At 33.0% G+C, this 23,372-nt stretch overlaps 1 protein-coding gene across 1 annotated transcript in view; it reads right to left on the bottom strand.

The window, feature by feature from the left end:
• Nucleotides 1–14,693: 14,693 nt before the first annotated feature.
• The window catches only part of SEMA3C (sema domain, immunoglobulin domain (Ig), short basic domain, secreted, (semaphorin) 3C), a 141,289-nt gene continuing 132,610 nt past the window's right edge, over nt 14,694–23,372 (bottom strand). Inside the window, exons 16-18 of the mRNA XM_004676892.2 lie at nt 22,133–22,200; nt 19,654–19,784; nt 14,694–15,565 (exon numbers count right to left, since the gene is read on the bottom strand). Of these exons, the coding sequence (XP_004676949.1) occupies nt 15,152–15,565; nt 19,654–19,784; nt 22,133–22,200 (613 nt within the window). The 3' untranslated portion in view covers nt 14,694–15,151. The remainder of the gene's footprint in view (nt 15,566–19,653; nt 19,785–22,132; nt 22,201–23,372) is intronic.

The raw sequence follows: 23,372 nt of genomic DNA, 5'->3' as shown, positions 1-23,372 counted from the left end.
CGCCATGTGGTCTCCTCCGGGGCAGGCGGAATTTGAACTCATGCGGAAGTGGCTTTAGCTTCTCAGTGCAGTTCTTTAACCCGCTGCGCCACCAGGGAGGGCCTCCATTCCTAGTTTTTATATAAAAATTTACTAATGAAACTACAAAAAAAATTCAGATAATTTTATCAAAGGTTAATGATTCCAGACTATGTTATAACTGCTTTTGTACTCTTATTAGTCTAATACTTAGAAAATAATATTCCTTATTCCTAGTCATAAGTCATATTAACACTGTGGGCAATTCTGTCAATGTGTATGAGGGAATTAAATGAAAGCACTGTTTCCATAAGGTGACTAAGGTAATTACTCTTATTAAACAATTTTGTTAGTAATGCAGAAAAATGTCTGAGTTTCTGATCAGGAATTTATCCACAGTTAAAGACATAGTGTACTATTGTGAAAGAGAAATTATGTAATATCTAGTCTGTTGCTAAATTGTAACAGCTATGCTTTTTGTTTTTTTTTTTTTTTCTCAGTTACTCATCAGCCTCATTCTTAGATCACGGGACAGTAGCAATTCTTCAAAAATAGGGGAAGTCAATTCTCTTGTGTCACATGCCAACCACAGCTGTCAGTTGAACTATACTGTTGAATCGCTTCATCTCTAGTAGCAGTGATGGACAAGTTCCTCTTCTCTGACTTCACTGCCATCCGTCTTCCCAGATTCCACCTATATTGCATTGTATGAGCTACACTGAACAGGTTATACCCTGGTCAAGGTCACTGCCCAGCCAATCGGAATTGACAGGGTCACTGCAAACATCCAAATTACTTCCAAATGGAGGTGCTGACAGACACAGTTAATGAAGACTGTTTTTGCAAGGCTTGTGATGACCTTTGTCAACATCGTTCTTCCAGACTGGCAAGATCAGTCTAATTTTTCTCCCTGTGACATTTAGGTGGTATCTGTTACTTAAATGCACATTTGGAGGTAATCTGAATACGGTGTCCGAAGATGAATTTGCAGAAGTGATGCAACTGATAGCATCATTATCTGTCCATTAGTTAAGAAAATATTTTTGTTGCTTATCTAAAGGAAGATCTAGCCTCAACCTTTGGGTAACTGTTATTAGAGAAGCAGTGTTGGTCATATGAATCTATATTTTTGTGAGTATGGTGTGGTGGTGTGGTCCATTGATGATAGCAGTGTAAATAATCATACTTGTAAACAACACAATGTATTATTTTTTTTACTGATGTGCTCTGATGGTCAATATTATGCAGAATATGAAAGTAAAAATTTCATTTGAAACTATAATTAATCGTTCTAAAGTGTCATCTGCTTATGTTGGTGCTTAGGTGTTGTGAAAAAACTATCATTTATATTGTCATGTAGACTTTTTAGACCATAGCTTTGCCTTTTACATGTAATTGTAAATTATATTCTGTCAATATAAATCAAATTTCAACATTCTCCAGAAGCCCCTTGAAATGGTGCATGTTGGGGTGTGTATACATGCAGCAGTTTGAAAACCTGAGGAGAGACTGATCATTGACAAGCCGTAATAGAATGAAACTTCCAGCTTAGGAAATTGTCATGTATAATTTTGTCCTTCTATTCACTGCTTTCTATTTATACTTACATTTTCAGGTATGAATGTGCGATTTAGATTTGAACACCACTTTGTTCAATATTTCTTGATAGCCAATAGATTCCTTGTCTATGAAATTACGTGAAGAGAAATCTTTACACAGGTATAACAGCTTTGCTCCTAATACAAGTTGCAGGTATCGCTGTTTTCTGCTTCTAGATTTAATCTCCATTTATGAGCAGATCCTTATGACAGAATCTTGTCTCTCTCAGAATTCTATTATTCACCTTTCTTTCAACTTAAATTTGGATGGCTGCTTCACAAATATTTTGCAACTTTAGAGAAATTGCAGTACCCTCTCTATATTTATGATGTGTTAGCTCAAGGACACACACCCTCTGATTATATAAAGCTTCCTGGGACATTCATACACTCTCTCTCTCTCTCTCTCTCTCTCTTTCTATATATATATATATATATATATATATAATATATATATACTATATTATATATATAATATATATATGGTATATATAGTATATGTATAATATATGCCTAATTATTTGTACAAAATTTATGTACATTGTTTCCATGTATTTTAACTTATTTCTCTATTACTTATGATGTCTAGTATCATATGAATGATATCAAAATGGCTGTTATACTGTACTACTTACAGAATAACAAGGAAGAAGTCTATACATGTTCCATATAGACACAACTACACAACATAGTACATATCTTTTATACATGGATGGTTGAATATGAAGATGCCTAACTCCCAGGTCCCAAGTTCATAGATATTTTAGTGTCATAAATAAAAAAAAAAAAACCTTGCTTACAATATTCATAAATTAGAAAGTATTGCCAATTCTCCTTCAAAATGATAGATCATGACTTAGGTATCTTGAGACCAGTGCCAACATGATGGTGTGTGCGCTTCCCTATACCAATAAGCACTTCTCTGATAACAGTAGTATCCAAGAACTCAAACTTAGTTAATTTGGACTCTGACACTATTTGCCCAGAGATTGTATTAGACTCCACAGATCAAGGACTCAGTCTCCCAAGAAATCCGCCCCCACCCCATTCAGATGCCGGCAAGAAGCCCAGGTATACTTAACACATCCTCCTTAGGTAAAAGATTAACTTGTTAGGGATCTCAGGAAACCCATGAACTTGCTAGATGGTCAAGTTATTACAAATGATTTCACTCAGAAAGAGCCATATGGAAGAGATAAGTAGGATAAGGCATGAATAAAGGGTGCAGAGTACCCAGGCCCTCTCTAGATATGCTGTTATTCCTAAATGCCCTCATATCTATCAGCTCTTTATTAACTACGTGTGACTGATTCAATCACTGAACATTGACAATTAAATCTTCAGCCCCTGTTACTGTCCAAGAGGTCTGATGCTGGACTGTAAATTTCAATTCTCTAATGCTTTCCAAAAAGTCACCTCAATAATATAAGAAAAAGCACCTTTATCACCCATAACTCTTAGAAAATTCTAAGGCTTTGGGGAGCTGGGAATCAGTATCTGTGGATGAAAATCAAAATATATATGAGGAATATATTTGGTCATTTAGGTGGCCAAATACACACACACACACACACACATACACACAAAACAAAATATCACAATTTTGGGCCCTCCCTGGTAACACAGTGGCTTAAAGCACAGCATTGTGGAGATAGCTTCAGCACAAGTTTGATCCCCAGCCAGGGAGGTGCAGCAGTTTGATCCACATGGCGCAGCAGACCATTCCTGTCCAGCCCACTGCTCCCCTTAGCACTTCCTCAATCTGCCTATTCTTATCCCCCTTTGTCTCTGGTAAATCCTCTCAATGCCCCTGCATCTCTGTCCTGTACCCCAGTTCTTGAATGCATAAATAAATCTTTAAAAAATAATTTAACACAATTGCCATAGCTATTATCTCTATCAGTCTTCTTCTTTTAGTTTATTTATTCATTTATTTATGCATACAGAACTGGAGTACAGGCAGAGGTTCAGGGGCAGTGAGAGACAGTGGGAGCAGAATTGGCCGACTGATGACTGCTGAGGGGAGCAGCGGGCGGGTCAGGAGAGGTCGGCTGCACCATGTGGGTTATCTCCCTGGTGGGAGATGGAGCTTGTGCTACAGGATCTGTGGACAGCTTCATAGTGCTGTGCTTTAACCCATTGCACCACCAGGGAGGGACCAGTCTTCTTCTTTTTTTTTTTTTTTAATTTATTCTTTGCATAGGACAAGTAGGGTGTAAGCCAGAGGTGCGGGGTGAGTGAGGAGGGGTGAGAAGATTCATCAGAGACAGTGTGGGGAGCAGAACAGGAGGATATTTACTTAAATACACTGCTATGAAGAGCAGCAAGTGAGACAGGAGAGGTTTTCTGCACCCTGGTGGGGATCTAACTCAGGCCAGAGCAGTGATAGTATTGAGACGTAACTGCTAGGCCACCAGACAGGTCTATGTCTTCTTAATTCTTAAGAGTTATAAATGTAATTTATGTTTTATTCTTTAAAAATAATTTTAATGTATTCAGTGCTTACTCTTCCTTTTGCAGTTCAACATCTATTTTAAAAATTTTCCTATAAATATGAAGGACATTATTTAGGACATTGATTAATGGCTTAATATCTACTGAACAAATCCAAATTAATATGAGACAAAAATAAAACTATCAGAAGACTTATAGATGCATATGTATAATAAAGTTCTGCAGAGTATGATAGGACTTTGGGTGCCTTATGGTGGGGGGTGGAGGGGGGTATTAGGACATGTGTCTGAGGAGGTGTGATCCTGTGTCTCTGAGTCACACACAATGCTGTCAACTTGTATTTTTCAATTTAAAAAAAATCATAAAAAGGTGATAGGATTGTCAATTTCTTTCTTCTTTTAAGTTCTTCAGTTTTACTATTCTTCCTTGTAATTTCTTTGTGGAGAGTCTCTCAGTATTTCTTAAATCATTCTGAGAGCCATTGTGCAAATCCCTCCTTAGTTCTGTGTTCAGTACCTAACATTAGGAGCCATGGTGATAGAATCCAGGTCTTGGAAATGGAAAGGTTGCACATAAACTTTTTTTCCCCTTCTGAAGACAGTGAAAGTTTTAAGCTGTGTGTCACAGGTCTTCATCCTAGTTTAATTTATGTTAATTCTTTGTGAAATACTTTTATCTTTTATAAAAAATAAACATATAAAATTTATTGAGTTAATGCATGAAAATAATAAAAAATATTTTAAAGAAGTATTCATCTAATATTCCAATGGTCAGACAATTATATGTAAAGATAAACTGTATTCTTTGAGTCTTCTTCAACCTTTGCAATTAAATACCCTTCCTAAGGAACACTGGTTTTACTATGAGGGATGACAAAAATAAGAGGAGAAAAATTAATTTTATCTGCTTCCAAAGTCCACCTTTATTATTTCAGCCACCATCGATCGGAGAAAACTAGTCTCAAAATTCAGTATAATCTGCAAACTGGCACATAGACATCTCCCAGAAACTTGCTAAATTTAGACCCTGTAGAGCTATCCTAGATTTTTGAATGAAAAATCTATTTTGTAACAAGGTTTGGAAGTGATCCATATATACATTAGAGTTTGAGAAGTACTGCAACTCAGAAGATAGAGGCATAGGGGAGGTAGGCAAAGGAAGGGACTTGGGAGGAAGTTATGATGTAGAGTCAGGCTAGAGGATCACCCACTCAGCTATCAGACCCTGGGAATGCTGACTCCAGGGTAAAGGAAAGGCACACCAGACTTCAAAGGACCTTTGTTCAGATGACCTTTCTATGTTGTACCCTGTTGTGGAACACTGTGGGTGCTTGGCAGTGGGTGTGGTGACATGCATCTCGGGAAGCATGGTCTTATGTTTCTGAATCACTTACAGTGTTGTAAACCAATGTATTCTCAATTAAAAAGCAACAATGTTAAAAAGAGACAATGGTGCTGACAAGATATTTCTCAACTACTGCTGAGAAAATTGGAGAAAGTTTTTCTTTGTGATCTGATGGTTAACTGCTTCATTTTTTTCACCAAGTACATACTGTGGTGTAAAGAAAAATATATGTTCCTTCATTTTGGCTCTGTTTTACACTGAGGCCATGTATAGCTCAGCAAAGCCAAATGAGTCTGACCAAAAATATCTGGTCTACTTAGACAAGCAGCCAGGCCATAAAATGGTATCACAGAAATGTAACTTCTTACTTATTTCATGCTAACAGCTGAAAAGAATAATTTCTTGGTCTTGTGTACACTTTTCTGCACTAATAACTATCTCTGAGGTGACTTATATATATAGAAAAATTAGTGTGTTGACATAGAGGAGACTGGTTTACTTAAAAAATGTGTGACCTCTTTATGGGTCTCAATTTGTATCATCTGTAAAATGGTGTGTGTGACAATTCTTGGGACCACCCTGGTCTTCCCATCTGCCCTCACATTTTTTTTTTTTAAATAACAGTTTATTTTTACATCATTTTGTAACATTTTTTTTTTAACCTCAAAATATCCTGATCTGAAAGAGACTAGAATGTAACTAAAAACACTTTGTTCTCTGGGGCCAGCTGTTTCAGTGTTCCTTGACAATATGTTCCCTCCACCTTAGATTTTTTGATTCCTCAACCCTACATTTACTAAGTTTGTTAAAAAGAGTTTCCCAATCAAATTGCATACTGTGAATATTTCTCCAAATGGGAAGTCTTTTATCCAATCTTAATTCTGTTTTTTTTTCTTTTTCTGTGATAAAAGTGGTGCCCTGTGACATTACAATTACTGTTGGTTCAATTGGTAGTATTAGAAATTCTATTATGATATGTGAATTCATGCCTGCAAAGATAAACACATACAAATAAGAAGGGCATTTGGAAGTCCTCATTCATGGATAATACTTCAATATTTCTAACAAAAAGTGATTTTAAAGATCACGGAGTCTCTTAGAAACTTTGGGTGACGCATTATAATAACAGAGCGTCATAGCTTAGAACATTGTACTTACTATCTCCATTATCAAGGTTGACTTTCTTAACATTATGATGTGTTGGTGTTATCATCTTAAAAAAGTTAATAATCATACCTAGATTCTAGGTTTGAAGATGAGAATTAAACAAGATAATGGATATAAGCAACAATGCCTGGCAATTAGTATGCATCCTATTAAAGTTAACTGTATTATGTTAATATTATTATGTTACTGTCACTACTTACTTTTTTTTTTTTATGAAAACCTAAAGCATTAGATTGGCAATATTACAATCATTCTGTAATTACCCAATGAAATAAAATTTAAAATCAAAAGTCTTTTGTCTTTTGAGATACAAACATATATATTTGACACATGCATAGCTTCATTGAGGCCACTGAGTTATTACGAAAAGATAAGTGTTCATTATTCTTCTGCCACTTTACTCTTATTGACTCATAATGGAATCTTTGAATTCCTTTGAGAAGCAACCAGTGCATTTGTCAAAGTAAATGTTTAGCTTTCATCTCTCCTTTCTTAAATACACCCTTCTAAAAACCACATAGCAGGCAACATTTATTATATTACTTACACACTTGATTTCTGCTACTCTATAACTTTGATTATCAGAATCTAACAGTGGATTTTTTCACATGTCTACTGTTTCCTGTCTCTAAACTTACAAAAATATTCTACCTCCACACTAACCTCCCTGAATTTCATACATCTCTGTCCATTCTGAGGTTCCTGCAGCATGTAATCTTCCCTCACTACTCCTTTTAAGTCTTCATTCTTTCAACTCTTACTTCTTGGGAGGTATAAGTCAAAAATAGGATATAGTTTTCAACCTTAACCTAGCAATTTACTAGCTCTAAGTTTATGGACCAGCTATAAAGTCTATATAACAAAGCCTATCAAATAACTCTTGCTGTGGTAGTTAGATGAACTACTGGACAAATAGGATTCACATAAATGAAAGAACACTAATAGAACAAAGTGGATATTTTAATCATATTTTCTCATTGTCCTTGTAATATACAGTGAATTACTTGACTCTTGTTTTAATGTCCTATTCATTACAAATGAGACATTTATTTATTAGTTGTTAGTTTGTAAGTTTTAATGAACTACTTATCATAAGCATACATTTTTGAAATTAGAATTTAAAATGATTTATTCTAAACTATCAAAAAGAAAAGAAATCACATTTTTATGAAGCATCTGTTATATTGCCATCGATATTATTCAATTACTAGGAATAAAAAGTGATTGAAATTAGAACGTCATACTATAGCTGACAAGTGACGAAAACCACAGAATAAAAGAATAAGGGTGAATTCTATATGGACAAACCATATGGGAATAAGGAGGGATAAGTCCTTCAAGGAACCCAGAAAAAAAATATTTTCATGATTTCTGACGAATTAAAATAAGGAAAAAGAAGTCTAAACAATTTCAGAACATGTTAAGGACGCCCCCTGCTGTTCCCTAGAATAAAATGTTTTATTCTTGTGGTACGCTGTGAGTGGTGGGAGGTACTGGGTAATGTTCTGTTGGAAGAGGTAAAGAAATAAGTCAGTTTATTCCTTCTTTTTCTTCTTCAAACTTATCTTCCATAAAAACTTTAACCATAAGTAACTATAATTATTCTGTTGCTGAGAAGGAACCTGATTTACCTCCATGACTGATGGAGTCATCTTAAGGAGTTAATCTAGAGACTATCTTTCTAGAAACATTTCGTTTTTTCTGTGTCACCCGCAGAGGAAATCAGTCATCTAGTACAATGACTGGAAGTTCATTGTGAGCATTCATAACAAAGTTCAGAATCATTGCTTCACTGCTGACCTCAGTGCCCTAATTAAAGATCCGAGTTCCTACACTGCAATTTCACTCTTCTGAAAAAAGATATTTCACCATACACTTCATTCTTTAAGTTGTTCTCATTCACACAGGCAGCTTGTTTCTAAATGCAGGATAAAGTGCATCATGTACCCAGTAAATAAAATCAGGATTAAGTAACAGGGCCATTAGGCAGCTGGTCTTTGCAAACAGTTGGTCTCTTAATCATGTCACATTGAATCTGCAGTAAGTTTATTTATCACGGATTCTCATCCATAAAGTCTGTGTGCTTCCTTGGTTATTTACAGCCATTGTCCAAGTGACCCCAGCCTGTCTTAAAGCATCCTAGCAATATTGTCTTTAACGGTTCCTGAACTTTTGTAGGTCTCTTGGTTTTCAATGTCGAAAACCAAGCCACTTTCTCCTGCGGTAATAGTAATAAATATAATTTTGAAATTTTCTGCATATTCTAGCTTCAGGGGAGAAGAAGGGATTTATAACAGCATGTAATAATAAATAGCATGAGATCTTAATATCTTAACCATGTGGGAAGATTTTTATATAAGCTTTATATAAAAATATGATACTAATGATTCCAGGAGCCATATGAGAAATAATATATCATTATCACCAGTTTTCAGGTAAGAAACCCAAAAAGAACAGGGTGGTTTAGTTACTTCTCGCTGTCTCTCCGTAAGTGGTTGCTGGGTGTCTATTACAGTTACCATGGACAACGATGGGTGTGGACTCAATGAATCAGTAAATACATCAAATGTATGGTTAGAAGTATGGGCACAAGAATTGAGAAGATAATGATTCCCTAACGTTTACATTAGTGAAACTATTAAAAAAATTGTCAGCTTAATAATTACACAAAAATTTAACAATACTGTTGTGAGCCATATTCTTCAAAAGATATTTAAATATTTGGGCAGCAACAATACAGTGAAAATAATTCCTACTTATACAATTATGTAAACACTTTGCTCTTGCATTCATATTTAAAATGAAAAATTACAAGTAGTAATTTTTAACCTTATTTCAGTCTCTCAAATAAGATTCATTCAGATAATTTAATAGAAGGAAAAGAAACTATAGATCTCATTATATATGCATTTTCAGTATTTCCTTATTAAATATGCATTTTCATTATTTCCCTTATTTTGTTTAAATTTTTTTTTAATTTTAGGATATATTCATCATCTCTATTCAAACATGATAATTTATGATTTTAGTTTAATCTAAATATATTCTTGTTTTGAATAAAAGTTAATACATATTTTTGTTGCAGAATTGTGAGAGGATAACCCAAAACTTTAAAATATAAAATTTAACATAATATAATCACATTTGTGGAACTAGTAGGCTAGAAATATGAGTAAGGACAAATAGGAACAATATAAAATTTCCCTTAAAATTTGTTTTATTATTTAAAAATAAGGGAAGTAATCCTATATTTAGATTCTACTGCTGTCATTTTAGAAAATAGTTGTTTCATTGAAAGATGTCAAACTTTGTATCATGCTGCAAATTATATCCTATGCAACTACTAAAACTTTGAATAAAAATTTGGATGTTAACTAATGTATGTGTTTGGTCCTACAGAGCTTTTCAAAATTCTCTTGGGGATACTGGACTGCTAAAGAATGGAATCTATTACTCAAGCTCACAAGGGATATTTAATGACAACCCTTACTGTCAGGCCACAGCGATTAAGAGTGAATTGGGAGAAGAGGCGGTGGCATGCAAGGCCTGTGGATCCTATATTTCTACCTCATTTTCAGTTCTGTATCTTGAGAAAGTCCAAGGTCCTGAAAGGGCAAAGCACACATGTGTGTGTGCGCACGCACACACACACATTGTTCTGGGTGGGACTGACTTGCTTGTCTTCCAGATCATGCAAGAATAGCAAAAAAATTCCTATTCCCTTAAGTGTGTTTGGACAGAGAGGAAACCTCATTTGCTCTGGAAGGCTTCTGCATCTGTGACAAGAACAACTGAGAGAACATCTGTGAATTGATGGAAACGTTTAAAAAGAAAGAAAAATAGTTGCTTTATATGCCAAAACAGATAAACAACATAAAATACCAGTTGGCCCACTTACATAAAATTTAAATTTAAGGTAGAAAAGGGACAAATAATTAAATACTTAAAAAAAATGATTTTGTTTTCCTAATGAACGAATAATAGCATACATTACTGAGCTTTTACTATGTATCAGGTACTCTAGGATTGCACACATGTATTAACTCAGTGAATTCTCACAACTACTACATGTAATAGATATTGTATTATTCCAATATTAGAGAAAGCAATAATTCATCAAGAAACATGTAACTATTTTGCGCTATGCTATTTGAAATAATAATAATACATTTCTTCTATTTTTCACCGTAAGCCCATTTATATTAATTTTGCCATGCAGAAATCATTGTTTTTCATTGTAAAGCATGCCTGGATGACATTTTTGTACAAATAATTCGGAAAAAACAAAACATGGCCCTCCCTGATGGCACAACAGTTTAGGACGCAGCACTGCAAACTGGCTGCAACCGCTTCAGTGTGTTTGATGCCAGGGCACGGAGGTGACCACATGGCATGGCAGACCTTTCCTGATCCGCCCACTGCTCCCCTCAGCTATGTACTTTGTAGGTTTGCCTGTTATGCTCCCTGCTCTGTTTCTGGTGAATCCTCTCACTGCCCCTGTTCCTCTGGCCTGTACCCCAGTTCTGTATGCATAAATAAATAAATCTTAAAAACAAACAAACAAACAGGAGTACAATTCACCCTGCTTCTGTGCTCAGGATTTGAGTGGTAATCTTATATAAAATGAACAGTTTTAATGTATGTGTTATAATGCCATTTTTTAATAGCACTTATGTAAGAAACACTCAAGCATGGCAACATAATAGCCATGAGAAATACACAATTCAAACTCTGTGGGAAGTAGTATTTTATGAGGTGAACATACAAATACATTAGTCACTAGAGAGAAGATGGCTTTTTCTTTGAGCTAATTCTATAAATTCTTATTACCTGTGGATGATGAAAGTAATATTGAAGCCATTAAAATTGAAAGATATTAGCAGAGTTCCGTTACGAAAAACAATGTATTGTTAATGAAATTCACTCGATATATACCTATAACTTATAATTAATTTTGATTGAGCAAGGGGAATTGTATTCTTTCTGAAAACATAATTGGATAAAAAAAAAAAGTGGGCTAAATTCTTAAGGAAAAAAAAAATCTCCATAATGGTTTTCTACAGATTAGTCATCACAAAAAAAAAATCAACAAAATTCTCAATTCTCTGGCTAAGTAAACACTATTGCTCAGTATGATTATTTCCTTGTTTGGACCTAAGTTCTGTACAAGCTTAACTATGCTGCTAAGTAAAGCTTCAAGGTCTCTTTTGACTTTAGTTGGAAGAATAGATATAAGAATCTACCATCTTTTTATTGTTTCACTTTGGTAGGCAGCATAAAGCATTAAAATGAATTTAAATTATAAGAAAATAACTCAATTTTTTTAAAAATTAAAATTAAATAGGACTTTAAATGAGAGAGATACTAACAAATAATAAGGTAATTAATCAGTAGTAAAGAATCATATGATGGGAAGATTTGTCAAGGTACTTTCATATTCTTGTTGTTTCTTTTTTCTCTCCCATCACACTACATTAAAAGACCACAAGTAAACAGAAGAAATTTTTAATACTTTTGTCACTCAATTTGTTAGCATAATTATTTAAACCTGTGGCTTTCTTCCCCTTATTTATTTATTTATTTATTTATTTATTTTTACCTGTAAAGAAAGGTTTTACCTGATCCACTGACTGCTGTTTCCTCAACTTGAAAAACTTGCATTTAACTTGACCAAAGAACACAACTGGGAGTTCTTCTTGTTCTAACAAGGTGTCACTTTCTAAATAAATAAAGCAGTAAGACATTTATTGGTTACTAACTTTATCATATTTTTGTCCTCATATTTTACCGGAATAAAGTTGGACAAAGTATTCAGGCCGGAAGAGATTCAATTACTTTCCAAAGATAAGAGCTTGTATTCAAACCCAGGCATTCTCAGCCCACACATTCTTATACTTTTTTTTTTTTTTTGCCACTGTAGACACAACATAGTCTAAATAATGCTCTACTGATAACTGCCTCTAAGGAGAAAACAGTTGAATTTGCAAACAAGTGTACAAAATATGGAAATATACATAGAAGCTAACAACATTGGATGTTTCTGGGATTTGGACTTGCATAAACAAGGATAAAGGTATAAAGAGAGCTTTCCATGTATAACTTTCTGAAAGTTTTTAGTTTTGAGATGTTCAGATGTATTATTTTCACAAAAATGAATAGGCAAATAAACAAACTTAAGAGAAAAAAATTATAAAATTAAGTAGGTTCTATCATGTCCAAAAGTATTTACAAATCCATAATTAACAAAAAAGTTAGAGGCATTCATGAGGAATTCAACATGTTTTATTTTACCAGGCAATTGATTCTTCAAAATCCAATTAAATATTAACTAACTACATTTGTTTTCTTACAGAGTGAACATTCACTGTTAAGGACAGTTTCATCATGCTAAAACCTATTCACAAACCTACACTTTGAAAAAAAGTGCATTTCTAGGAAATTTTATGTACAATACAAATGGAAAAACATAGTAAGTCATAGAATAGTCAAACTACACAAAAGAAAACCAACCACCAACAATCATATGTTAAATCTGAGAAACAAAATTTTCTTTACACATGGCAGTGATGTTCAAGAAGGATTTCAGTGATTTTAAAACCAATGAAAGTATATACAATTTAATAATATCCAAAGTAGACGGTATTAAATAGCACAAATAATATTTCACAACTAAACATTCTTATAGTCTCTCAGATTGGGTTGACACAAGGCAGGGGAACTGTGTGGTACCCCATTCTTAGACTCCAAAACAATTTAACTGTTAACTCTGTTCATTGAATAGCTTGGCCATAAATATTGACGGTGATCTTGGCTTATTATTGTAACATTTCTATTTGTGCATATAGAGGAGTAAAAATCTAATTGTAACCTTAAAGCAGGTAAACCATTTGTACAATAAACTGCTTTAGTCATTACTTTATAATTATACATATTTTGAACAATAGCTTTTTAAAATAATTTTTTAAAAATTCATTTATGTTGTGTATTTTAAGGCTATTTTTGACCATGGAACTCTCCTCTTATGTATCACAAGTTTACTATCCCTTAAATAATACATCCTATTCTTATATTCTAATTCATAATTATTACATTCATTTTGATAATAATCTTAGTTCTTGAGTGTAGTGTTTTAAAAAATGATCTCTACTTTGATTACCTTCTTCTTGGTTTATTAATATATGTTGCAATTTGTTTGCACTTAGAATCATGAAAATGTCTTTAAAATTCAATAACATGAAAGAACAAATTGTGATTTTTGAGAAGAGAATATAAAGAAACTTCGTATTTTCTCATTTAATTGTTATTTGATACAAAGCACTTACTATCAAATTATTAACAAAAAAAGATCCAAACATAAAATTTGAAGATAATTATCTTATTTATCACAAAATTTACCATTTGTATTTAAATGCCAATGAACATAATAGACCAATAGTTTTCTTAAAGAACATATGCCTATTTGTATTTAAGTTTATTTTTTCATCTCTCAATATATTGAGAACCTCTTTAAAACAAACAAAAGATTATAAAAACTGAATTGGTGACATTTAAAAATGAGTATGCTTTGTGAGGTTGAAAAAAAGATGAAAATTAATAAGTGGAATTAATTACTGAAATTAAAAAAAACATAAATTTTATAAACTTCTCTTAATAAAATTGCATTTTCTATATTTTTTCCAATTTATTTTACCCCTCATATACAACTTTGAAACTTCAGAAAAATTTGCTTCATATGTTGTTTAATTTGCCACACAAAGCAAGAAGTAGGAACAAACACAGTAATCAAACAGTTTAAGATTATATTCTCTGAGTCAAAAATAACTTAAATAACTTCCAATAAAAGAAAGCACTTTTGTTTGGAAGGTGATAACGTAAGAATATAAACTTAAAAGCTTCACTGATATAGTTCCAATCAAGGTATTTATAGTGAGGGCCATTCATTTTATTTCTGAAACAAGGGGACAAAAAACAATACTAGATATCAGCAACTGATGATGTCTAAAATCTTAAAAAATAATTATATATTTCACTGGAAACAAACTTATTTTCTCTTTGTGAATTACCTAGGTTTTGTAAAACTTTCGATGCCTTTTTCCCTCTATTCTACATTCCTTCTTACAGCTACTGTATCACATGCACTTACAAAACTCTTACTATGTAAAAGTTGTAAACCTGGCATCTGTTTTCACATATAAAATTGCTGATAATAAGAAATCAAAACCCCTAAAACAAAGAAGGGAGATCCAGGGTTATGGCCCTTGCTCAATTAAGGAATATAAAAAAATTCTACTTTATAGCCACTGTATTGACTTTGAAGAAGTGGTAAAGAAAGATATAAATAAAATCTGGATTAAGTTAAATATTTAGATGCACCATGAGGACAATGACATGTCTAGTGCTAGTCAATATCATACAAAAAATGCATGCTTATTTCAGGTCATGAATATTCACTTTAAGAGTGAGTGACCACTATTCTCAGGATGTTTCCATGGGTAAAACCTAAGATTCTAAATTTGATAATTAAAGAGGACTATTTGTCACAGTAAGCCTAAGCCGTGGGTGAGAAAACATTATGACTCTGGCAACTGATTTCTTCTGTTTCGACTTTTCCGGCTATTGATGAGTGCTTTTAACTTGCCATAGTCCCCTCGCATCTTTTGGGAGTCTTCTCCCTGTTGATGTTGCTGTCTTGTGTCTTTGCAATACTGATTGATCATCTGCATTTCAGAGTGGCTGAATGCTCCCATGATGTCCTTCGGGTGGAAGGGTAGAGCCCTCACTGAGCTGGCCCAAGTCCATGGGGACCATTTATCTGTCACGACTGCTACCATCTCTGAATCTAAAATTTTGAAGTTGATCTTGGCTATGGTTTGCTTGAAGCTGTTTTCTGTTGCAATGCAGTGATATAGTCCTTGGTCAGAATCCTGAACGGAGCGAATCAGGAGTCCTTGTGAAGTGGCTATGATCCGTTCATTCAGCTTGACCTATGAAACACATCAAAGTTCTAAAACCCAGTTCCACAGGTTCCAACAAATTATGACCATATACATGGAGCATTGTTGATTTTCACAAATTCAGCAAAAGCAAAAAAGTACTAATTTGTTTCTTTTGTACAAGGGACACACTTTTTTTTTTTTTTTGCTCAGGAAATCAGTGGTACCAAATCTATTAAATAAAGGGTAAGTTATTACTCATATTGCTAAAAATAGTTGAAAGTGCGTTCCCTTTGAATAGAAGAAATTACTCTACATATAAACATAGAGTTTTGGTTGCTTTTGGAATGTGACTCACACACAATCAGTACAAAAATTGAAATTCATAGATAATTATCTAAACCAGGAACTCTCGACTTTTATTATATGAGGATTTACTCAATTGTTTGTATAATATTAAAACTAAAATTAGAGGGTTGAGTTTTTCCCTTTTTCAATGAATAAATGAATATCAGCCTATCTAAAAATTATGTGAGGCAGAGTCTTAAGCCTTGTCAAAGGGTTTTCCCAATTATCTTATAGTAAAGACTGAATAAAAATAAACTGGAAAGTCATTGTCTTGTGTTTCTGGAATTGTTTGTTTTACTTTCCAAATACAGATAGTAGAGAGCTATGAGATTACTATCTTCTTTGCAGATTTATACTAGAAAACTTTCATTTGCTGGGTATCAGCTAACCTCCTTAAATAGATCTTTACAATTCCAAATATATAGGCTTGTCAATACACAAATAAAAGCCTAAGTGGTAAGGGTTTTTCTTGACTTGTATATTCTGGAATGCTCTTTCACTGAAAACAAGTCTTTTTTTTTTTTTTTTTTTTTTTTACTTAAGTCAAAATAAAGGAAATGTTGTGAAATGTTGTTCTAAATGCTAAATTTCTGTGTAAATGTAAACGCATTATTTACTATTAATTAAATCTAAGTCAGAGACATTGTTTTAAATTAAAAAAAACTAGCACGCATAAAAAGGCAAAGTATAGTATTGAAATACAGACAATAGAAGGGAACTGAGGAAGTAGGACTGATTACCTATCTCTCTATAAAGTGATGTTTTGATGTTAATTTAATTTTTAAAGTTTCAATGTGTCTCAGAGAGTTTTAGTAATATAGAAATACCATCCAAAATGAATGAAGAGAAAATCCTTCCCATTGCAGAAAATTTTGAAAACATTTTAGATGCCATGTTATTATCCATTTAATGCATGTATAGTATTTGGTAAAATTATATTTCCATGAATTTATATGGATAATATTCCCTCAAAAATATCCCTGTACTCATTTGCATCATGTTTTATATAAGAAGGGATAAAAGAGATTCCTAGGAGATAACTTAAAAAAAAATTAAGGTAAGGAATTGTCTCAAAAATGTTAAAATGAATCTACCGATGACCCAGATATTACATTCATAGTATCAACCCTAAGAATATAGAAGCACAAATTTAAGGGATATATGCAATCCTATATTCATTGCAGCACTATTTATAAGTAACTAAGTTATCGAGACAACCTACATGCCCAAGAATAGGGAAACAAATCAGAAAAATAGAGCATACGTGTGTGTGTATAATTGAATACTGCTCTGCTATTAAAAAGGATAAACTCCTGTTATTTGCAGCAACATGAATGGAACTACAAAAGATAATGCTAACATAAACATCAGCTGGTATGACTTATATTTGGAATATGGAAAAAATGACAAAAGGATCACTCAATACCAAGACAAAAATAACTCAGCATTTGATTGCAAAATTGATGCAACCAGAGGAGAGGGTGGGATGAGAGTGGGTGAGGGAAGGACCCCAATAGAATGTAGTAAACTTTGCTGGGGCTTGGCTGTTGTGCGAGGTGTAAAGAGTATGTATCAATAGCGGTTTGAAATTATAACTTCTGGAACAAAGACAAAGTTGTAAATCTACTGTACCTCAATAAATGTAATTTGGAAAAACAACAAAAAATCAGCAACAAAATCCTTAAGCTGTGTTTATACAATGAAATCCTATGCATTCAATAAAAATGAAGTAGTTTGAAAGTTACTGCTATGAAAGTATGTGTGTGTGCGTGCGTGCATGTGTGTGTGTGTGTGTGTGTGACAGAGAGAGGCACAGAGAGTGAGAGAGAGAAATGATAGAAGGAATACATAATTCTTGGAGCCTTATCTTTAGGGAGTGGGATTAAGTATTGAAGCAGAGAGGAAGAGTGTACTTAGTCTTTACTTTGTACTAGAGTATATTATTAGCATTTTCTCCATGAGATTTTAGCATTTGTCTTAATTTTTTAAAATCACATTTAGCAGAAAGGATTTTTATAATTATACTAGAGTTAATATTGTCTTAAAGTTTAAAACTTTTCTTAGGTTTTTATTATTAAATTAAAACATTCTTATGCTTTTGAGATTGGGAGAAAAATCAAGAAACTAATGATTGTGTCTCCACATTTTTTGAAATAAAACATTGAAATATCACAACAGAGATGAATGAAATCTTTAATTTTAATACTAAAGTAATAATGACATTTTTAAATTCCACATATTAATTTCTATGGCATATATTCAAGTCAGCATATACTCATTTAGTCAAATTTAAACAGTAGTAATTATATTCACTTATTTTATTAAACTTTCCACTGAATAAAAGGCAAACATTTTATCCACCTTAGGGTAATCCCTGTTTGAGTTTTAGATTTTCAATTTACATGCAAATATACAGACTTTTCCAAGAAGGATTGTTCATATTTGTGTGGCATGATACATATTAATAAATTAATTTCAGTATAATCATCACATATTATGATTTCTTCCTAAGTTTACTTTACAATGAAGTTACTATCCAAAGTAATTCAAAAGAATTTAAAACTAATTAAACTGGAGAAATTTCAAAACTTCATGACAGATTTTTTAGCAAAAAAAAAACACTTCAAAATATAAACATTTTTATTAATGAAAAATTTTATTATAGAATTCTGGGATAAGAAGTCACCTTGAAGTTCAGGTCATCTTTGCTCCAGATAGTTAAATCTCTTGTTAAGCAAGTATTCATCAGTCTATAATTTAATATTCCTGTGACAAGGGGACACAAAATTGCCTAAACAGCTTTTAACACCTTTGGATAGGCATGTCTGAAAGTTGGAAAGTATTTTCTCACATGGATTCAATATCTATTCCAGTAACTCTAATGTAACATCTGAACTCTATAGCTTGTGATTGTATCCACTTTGCAGAAACCTTTTTAACTTAACTTGCAGCATCACAACTGCCCATAACAGAAGAACACACAGAAATGTGGGAGGCTAATTTTCCCCTTTTGCAACAGATTTTATGATGTACTGCTAATAGCATCACATTTTAAACTACCCTAAGGCTTTATATATAGCACATATATTTATTCTCTTCATTTTCCAGGACAATGTACCATCAAAATTTATGGAATTCATCATTTATAACACTTAGTCTATGCTTTTTATAATTTTCCTCTTTTAAAACAGCTCTTTCCAATATGTGAAAACTTAAAATAAGTGCTATTTTATTTGAAAATCTCATTTTTTAAAAATTTCTATCACTAACTGAAAACAATGGTTCCATAAATAATTATTCTATATAGCTCTTAAACAAAACCTGAGATTATGAGTAATAAAGCAATGGAAACATTACCACATAGCAGAAAAATGCTTTTTTACCACATAGGTTATAGAGCAATTTCTTGCTAAAGAAAATTGAGCTTTTTTTCCCAAGTCCCCTTTTATTTTGCGAATCAGACAAAGGTGCTGTTGTGTGAGAACTTGGCTTCTGGATTTGCACACATCTTGTTTCCTTTACAAATGCTTCCTCACATCAATACCCGTCTGCGTGCCTAAGCTCTTGTTCCAATCCCCATGTTATGGAGGTGAGAGGCAGAGAGGATTTCTAATGAATCCATCAAATGGGCGGACAAAGCATTTTAAAGAAGGTGGCACTTGTCATCCCAAAGGCATAAAAGGATGTTCATTTGCCTTTTCTTTTTTGTTTGATCTGAACCTCACTGAAGGATGTTGATTTAGTGTTCTTTCCAAAGCCCTGATTGATGGTTGCTGTGCGTTATTACTCACCTCTTTCCTCCTGTCTTTGTCTTTCTGTAGCAGCCACTTGATAGATGCCTGTGGAGACTTGGGGGAACACTCAAGGAAAGTGGTGTTATTTTTTACTCCATACTGAACAATTTCAGCTGCATTTCTATATGCTGGAAAGCAAAAAAGGAAGAGGGAGAGGAGAGAGAGTAGCAGTTATGTTTAGAGTAAATTCTTCTACACGTACATTTATTTTTCTGTAAATTTGTGATCAACTCTTGCAACTTCCCCCCAAAAGAAGTCTTAATCACTCAACAAGTGGAATATTATATATTATTTAATATATAGTCTAAAGGGAATAAGAGGAAAACAAAGGAGATTCCTATTTCTTCAAGAATTGTTCTTTTCTCAGGGAGTGAGAGGGGAATAGGATAAAAACAGAAGTGGGAAGAACACATGAGACTACGGTGACGGTGCACAGGTAAATCCGTGTTGGAAATTTTATAGGGACTATAATGGGATGAGAAAGCACACACTGTGCAAAAGTGAAAAATGATGCAAAAAATATACAAAATAAAAAAAAATTTAAAAAGAATTGTTCTTTTCCAAGGAATCCAATCAATACCACATTGAACATTTAATTCTTAGAAATCCTTATAAAATTAGGCATCCTCAGTGGAGTAAGTGTTATGAGGAAACATACCTTAGTTAAAGGGTTCCTAAGCCTCAGACAACATTATCCCACCCCTACACTCCATACCCTGTGGTATAATCGAGATTCAGAAGCTGTGGAAGGAAGTGGAAAGCAAAATGTGGTCAAAGTGGAATGTAGTTGTTGAGAACAGCGCTTGGAATCAGAGGTACCTGATTCTTGACTTTACCAATCCTGCTTGCACAACTTTAGGCAAATTACCTGACCTCTCTGTGCCTCAGTTTTATTTGACGTTAAAAAAAAAAAAAAAAACGGTTTAGGATGTTTTTACATAAGTTCTGATAGAACCATCTGGTAGTTTAGACTTGGACAAAATACTCATTCATGAAGTCAGGATAATAGTTGCTTTGAGCATTAAAAGTGAGGCTATCCATAAAGCGAGGTTATCCATAAAAGACAGGTTTAGTTCAGGTTCTGACACAAAGTCATGATTATTTTCAATGCCAGTACCCTAGAGCTTTGAACACTATTGCTATGAATGGAAACTGACACACACATATATGATATATTCAGTTAATGGTGATCTGGATTTATTCCCTCCCTTGGGTGGAACAGGAAACCTGGAACCTCCCCTTTTCCTGGAGACCACCCTGTTACACTTGTAGTTAGTAACAAGAATGTTATTCTTTACTAAAGAAAAGTTTAGATTCAAGGAAGTTAGAAATAAAAGTGTCAGTACTAATTGTTAACAACAGTATATCTATAGCATCCCAGGGATCCAAGAAAAAGATGTGTCTGTAGATATTTCTAGTTGGCAAAGGGTTGGAGTGTATGGGGACCGCTGGTGGGAAAAGTACAGTAACATAGTACTTCCATGTATGGATAGGAAGGAGGATTAGATTAACTGTAAGACACAAAGCAATACTGTGAAATGTATATAGAGTTTTTTTTTGTTGTTGTTGCAAAACCACAGCAATCTTAGAGCAAGATTATTCACAATAATGGAGACAGTGGAAACAAGAGTCTAGTGATGGATGAGTGGATAAACAAAATGTGGCATATACCTACAATGAAATATTAAGCAACTTTAGACAAGAAGGGAATTCTGACATGTTATATGAGTGATCCCTAAAGAAGACATTATGGTAAGTGCAGTAAGCCAGTTCTGACTGGACAAATATCACATGATTCCACTGAGGCACTTGGATAGCTGGTAACAGAGACAAAAAGTAGAATGGTGGTTGCCAGGAGCTGGGAGAAATAGGGAGTTGTTATTAATGAGCATGAAATTTCACTTTGTGTAGATGAAACACTTCTGGAGATGGATATTGGTAACTATACAACAATGTTAATGCACTTAATACCAGAGAAATGGACACTTTAAAACAAAAAAGGTGATATTTCAATTGTCTTCTTAGTAGGCCCGGTGGACTATGGTAGAGGATTAAAGGTGTTTTGGTAGTGGGTGTGGTGTGATAATATACATCTGAAGAGGTATGAACTTAAAGCTCTGAATCATAATCAAAGTGACCTAAAAAAAAGAATATAGGAGAAGTATAAAAATATAAAATGCCTTTTGATTCAAAAGGAAAATAATAGGTAAGAGTATCTGTAATTACCATTAAAATGAAAGACCTACTAACAAACATTCCCAAGGCATCTGTGTTCTCATATATTTGATTTACATACTTTCAGTAAACATAAAAATAACATTTAATTTTAACTGTCATATATGAACACTAATAATTTTTACAGTGACTCTTTCTATAAAAATTTAAGACCTAATAAATTACAATGGATCCCTGAACTTAAATGTGATGTGAAGCATGGCTACTTTTGCCAAATTTGATCATTCTTCCAGTTTCATACCTTTTAGGTTAAATCCTCTGCATTGAGTCAATGGGTTTCCATGTCTCACATCTTGTCTTCGGCTTCTCCTATAAGGGCAGAAATTTAAAAAATTGACTTAGAATTAACATTATTCATTACCACATTTAAAAGATCACATTTTTAACTTCACAGTGTGATTGCCTGAGGCATTATAAAGTAAAAAGGTCCCTTTCTCAAACACTGTTATCTGACATAGGTCAGTGCTTCCGTGATAAGGTGTGTATATAGCATTGTTTTTCACTGTGAATACATTCAGTCTCTCTCCAAGAACCACTTATGATAGAATGACTATGGATCTCCTATTATGTGAATTTCCTGGTAGTTTCCCTACTTAATACTTTACAATTTGAGACATTTAACTGATCTTTTCTAAAACGATAACCTGCGTAGTATATGCTCTCCACTGACATCTTCCTTTTAATATACTTTTGTTGAAAAAAAAAAAAAACATTCTTGTAAGTCAGTATTTTACAATACATTCCAAATATATTAATACTTTACAAAATAAGTGAAAGAGAATAGAGACATTTAATGTAAAAAAAGTGTTCATTTACTAGAATAAGCATTTTCCTCAATCTTGTTATTTTGAAAAATGTTAAGTCTTCAGAAAAGTGATATATGAGTAGAATGAATATTAGCATTTCTAGATTGATAATTCTATTATGCAGTATTTTTTTCACTCATACACAATGCTATGTATATTTAGAATGTAGGTTACCTTCAGAAAAAAGTTTGACATAATAAATTATAATTTGAATTTACAATATAATTTGAATTCACCCTTAAATAATTCACCATACTTTTTTTAAGAATAAGTAATTTCCCTGTGGGAGAACAATATTATTGCCATACTAAAGATGATAAAATTTACTTAGTACTATCACATATATTTACTTTGAAAGTTCCCTAATTGTCTCTTACAATATTTTTTAAAAGAATCAATCAGAACTGAATCAAGTTTTACTCATTATATAAAGCTGTCACATATTACCAATATAAGGATTTAAAAACTTACTTAAGCTGATCATTATTTAAATGTGTTTTAAATTATTTGTATAGTGATAATTTTCTGAGTCTGAGATTTACTCTCTTTCTCTCTGTATATATATATATACATATATACATATATATATATATATATGTTGTTTTTCAGTTTTTATTTCTAATTCTAAGCATTTATTTTCCACATCTGATTTATTGTTCATTCTTTTTTTTGTTA

This window comes from Condylura cristata, unplaced genomic scaffold (assembly GCF_000260355.1).
Source record: "Condylura cristata isolate star-nosed mole 26May11 unplaced genomic scaffold, ConCri1.0 scaffold00005, whole genome shotgun sequence".
Taxonomy (NCBI): Eukaryota; Metazoa; Chordata; class Mammalia; order Eulipotyphla; family Talpidae; genus Condylura; species Condylura cristata.
This window is presented reverse-complemented; position numbering and strand designations above follow the sequence as displayed.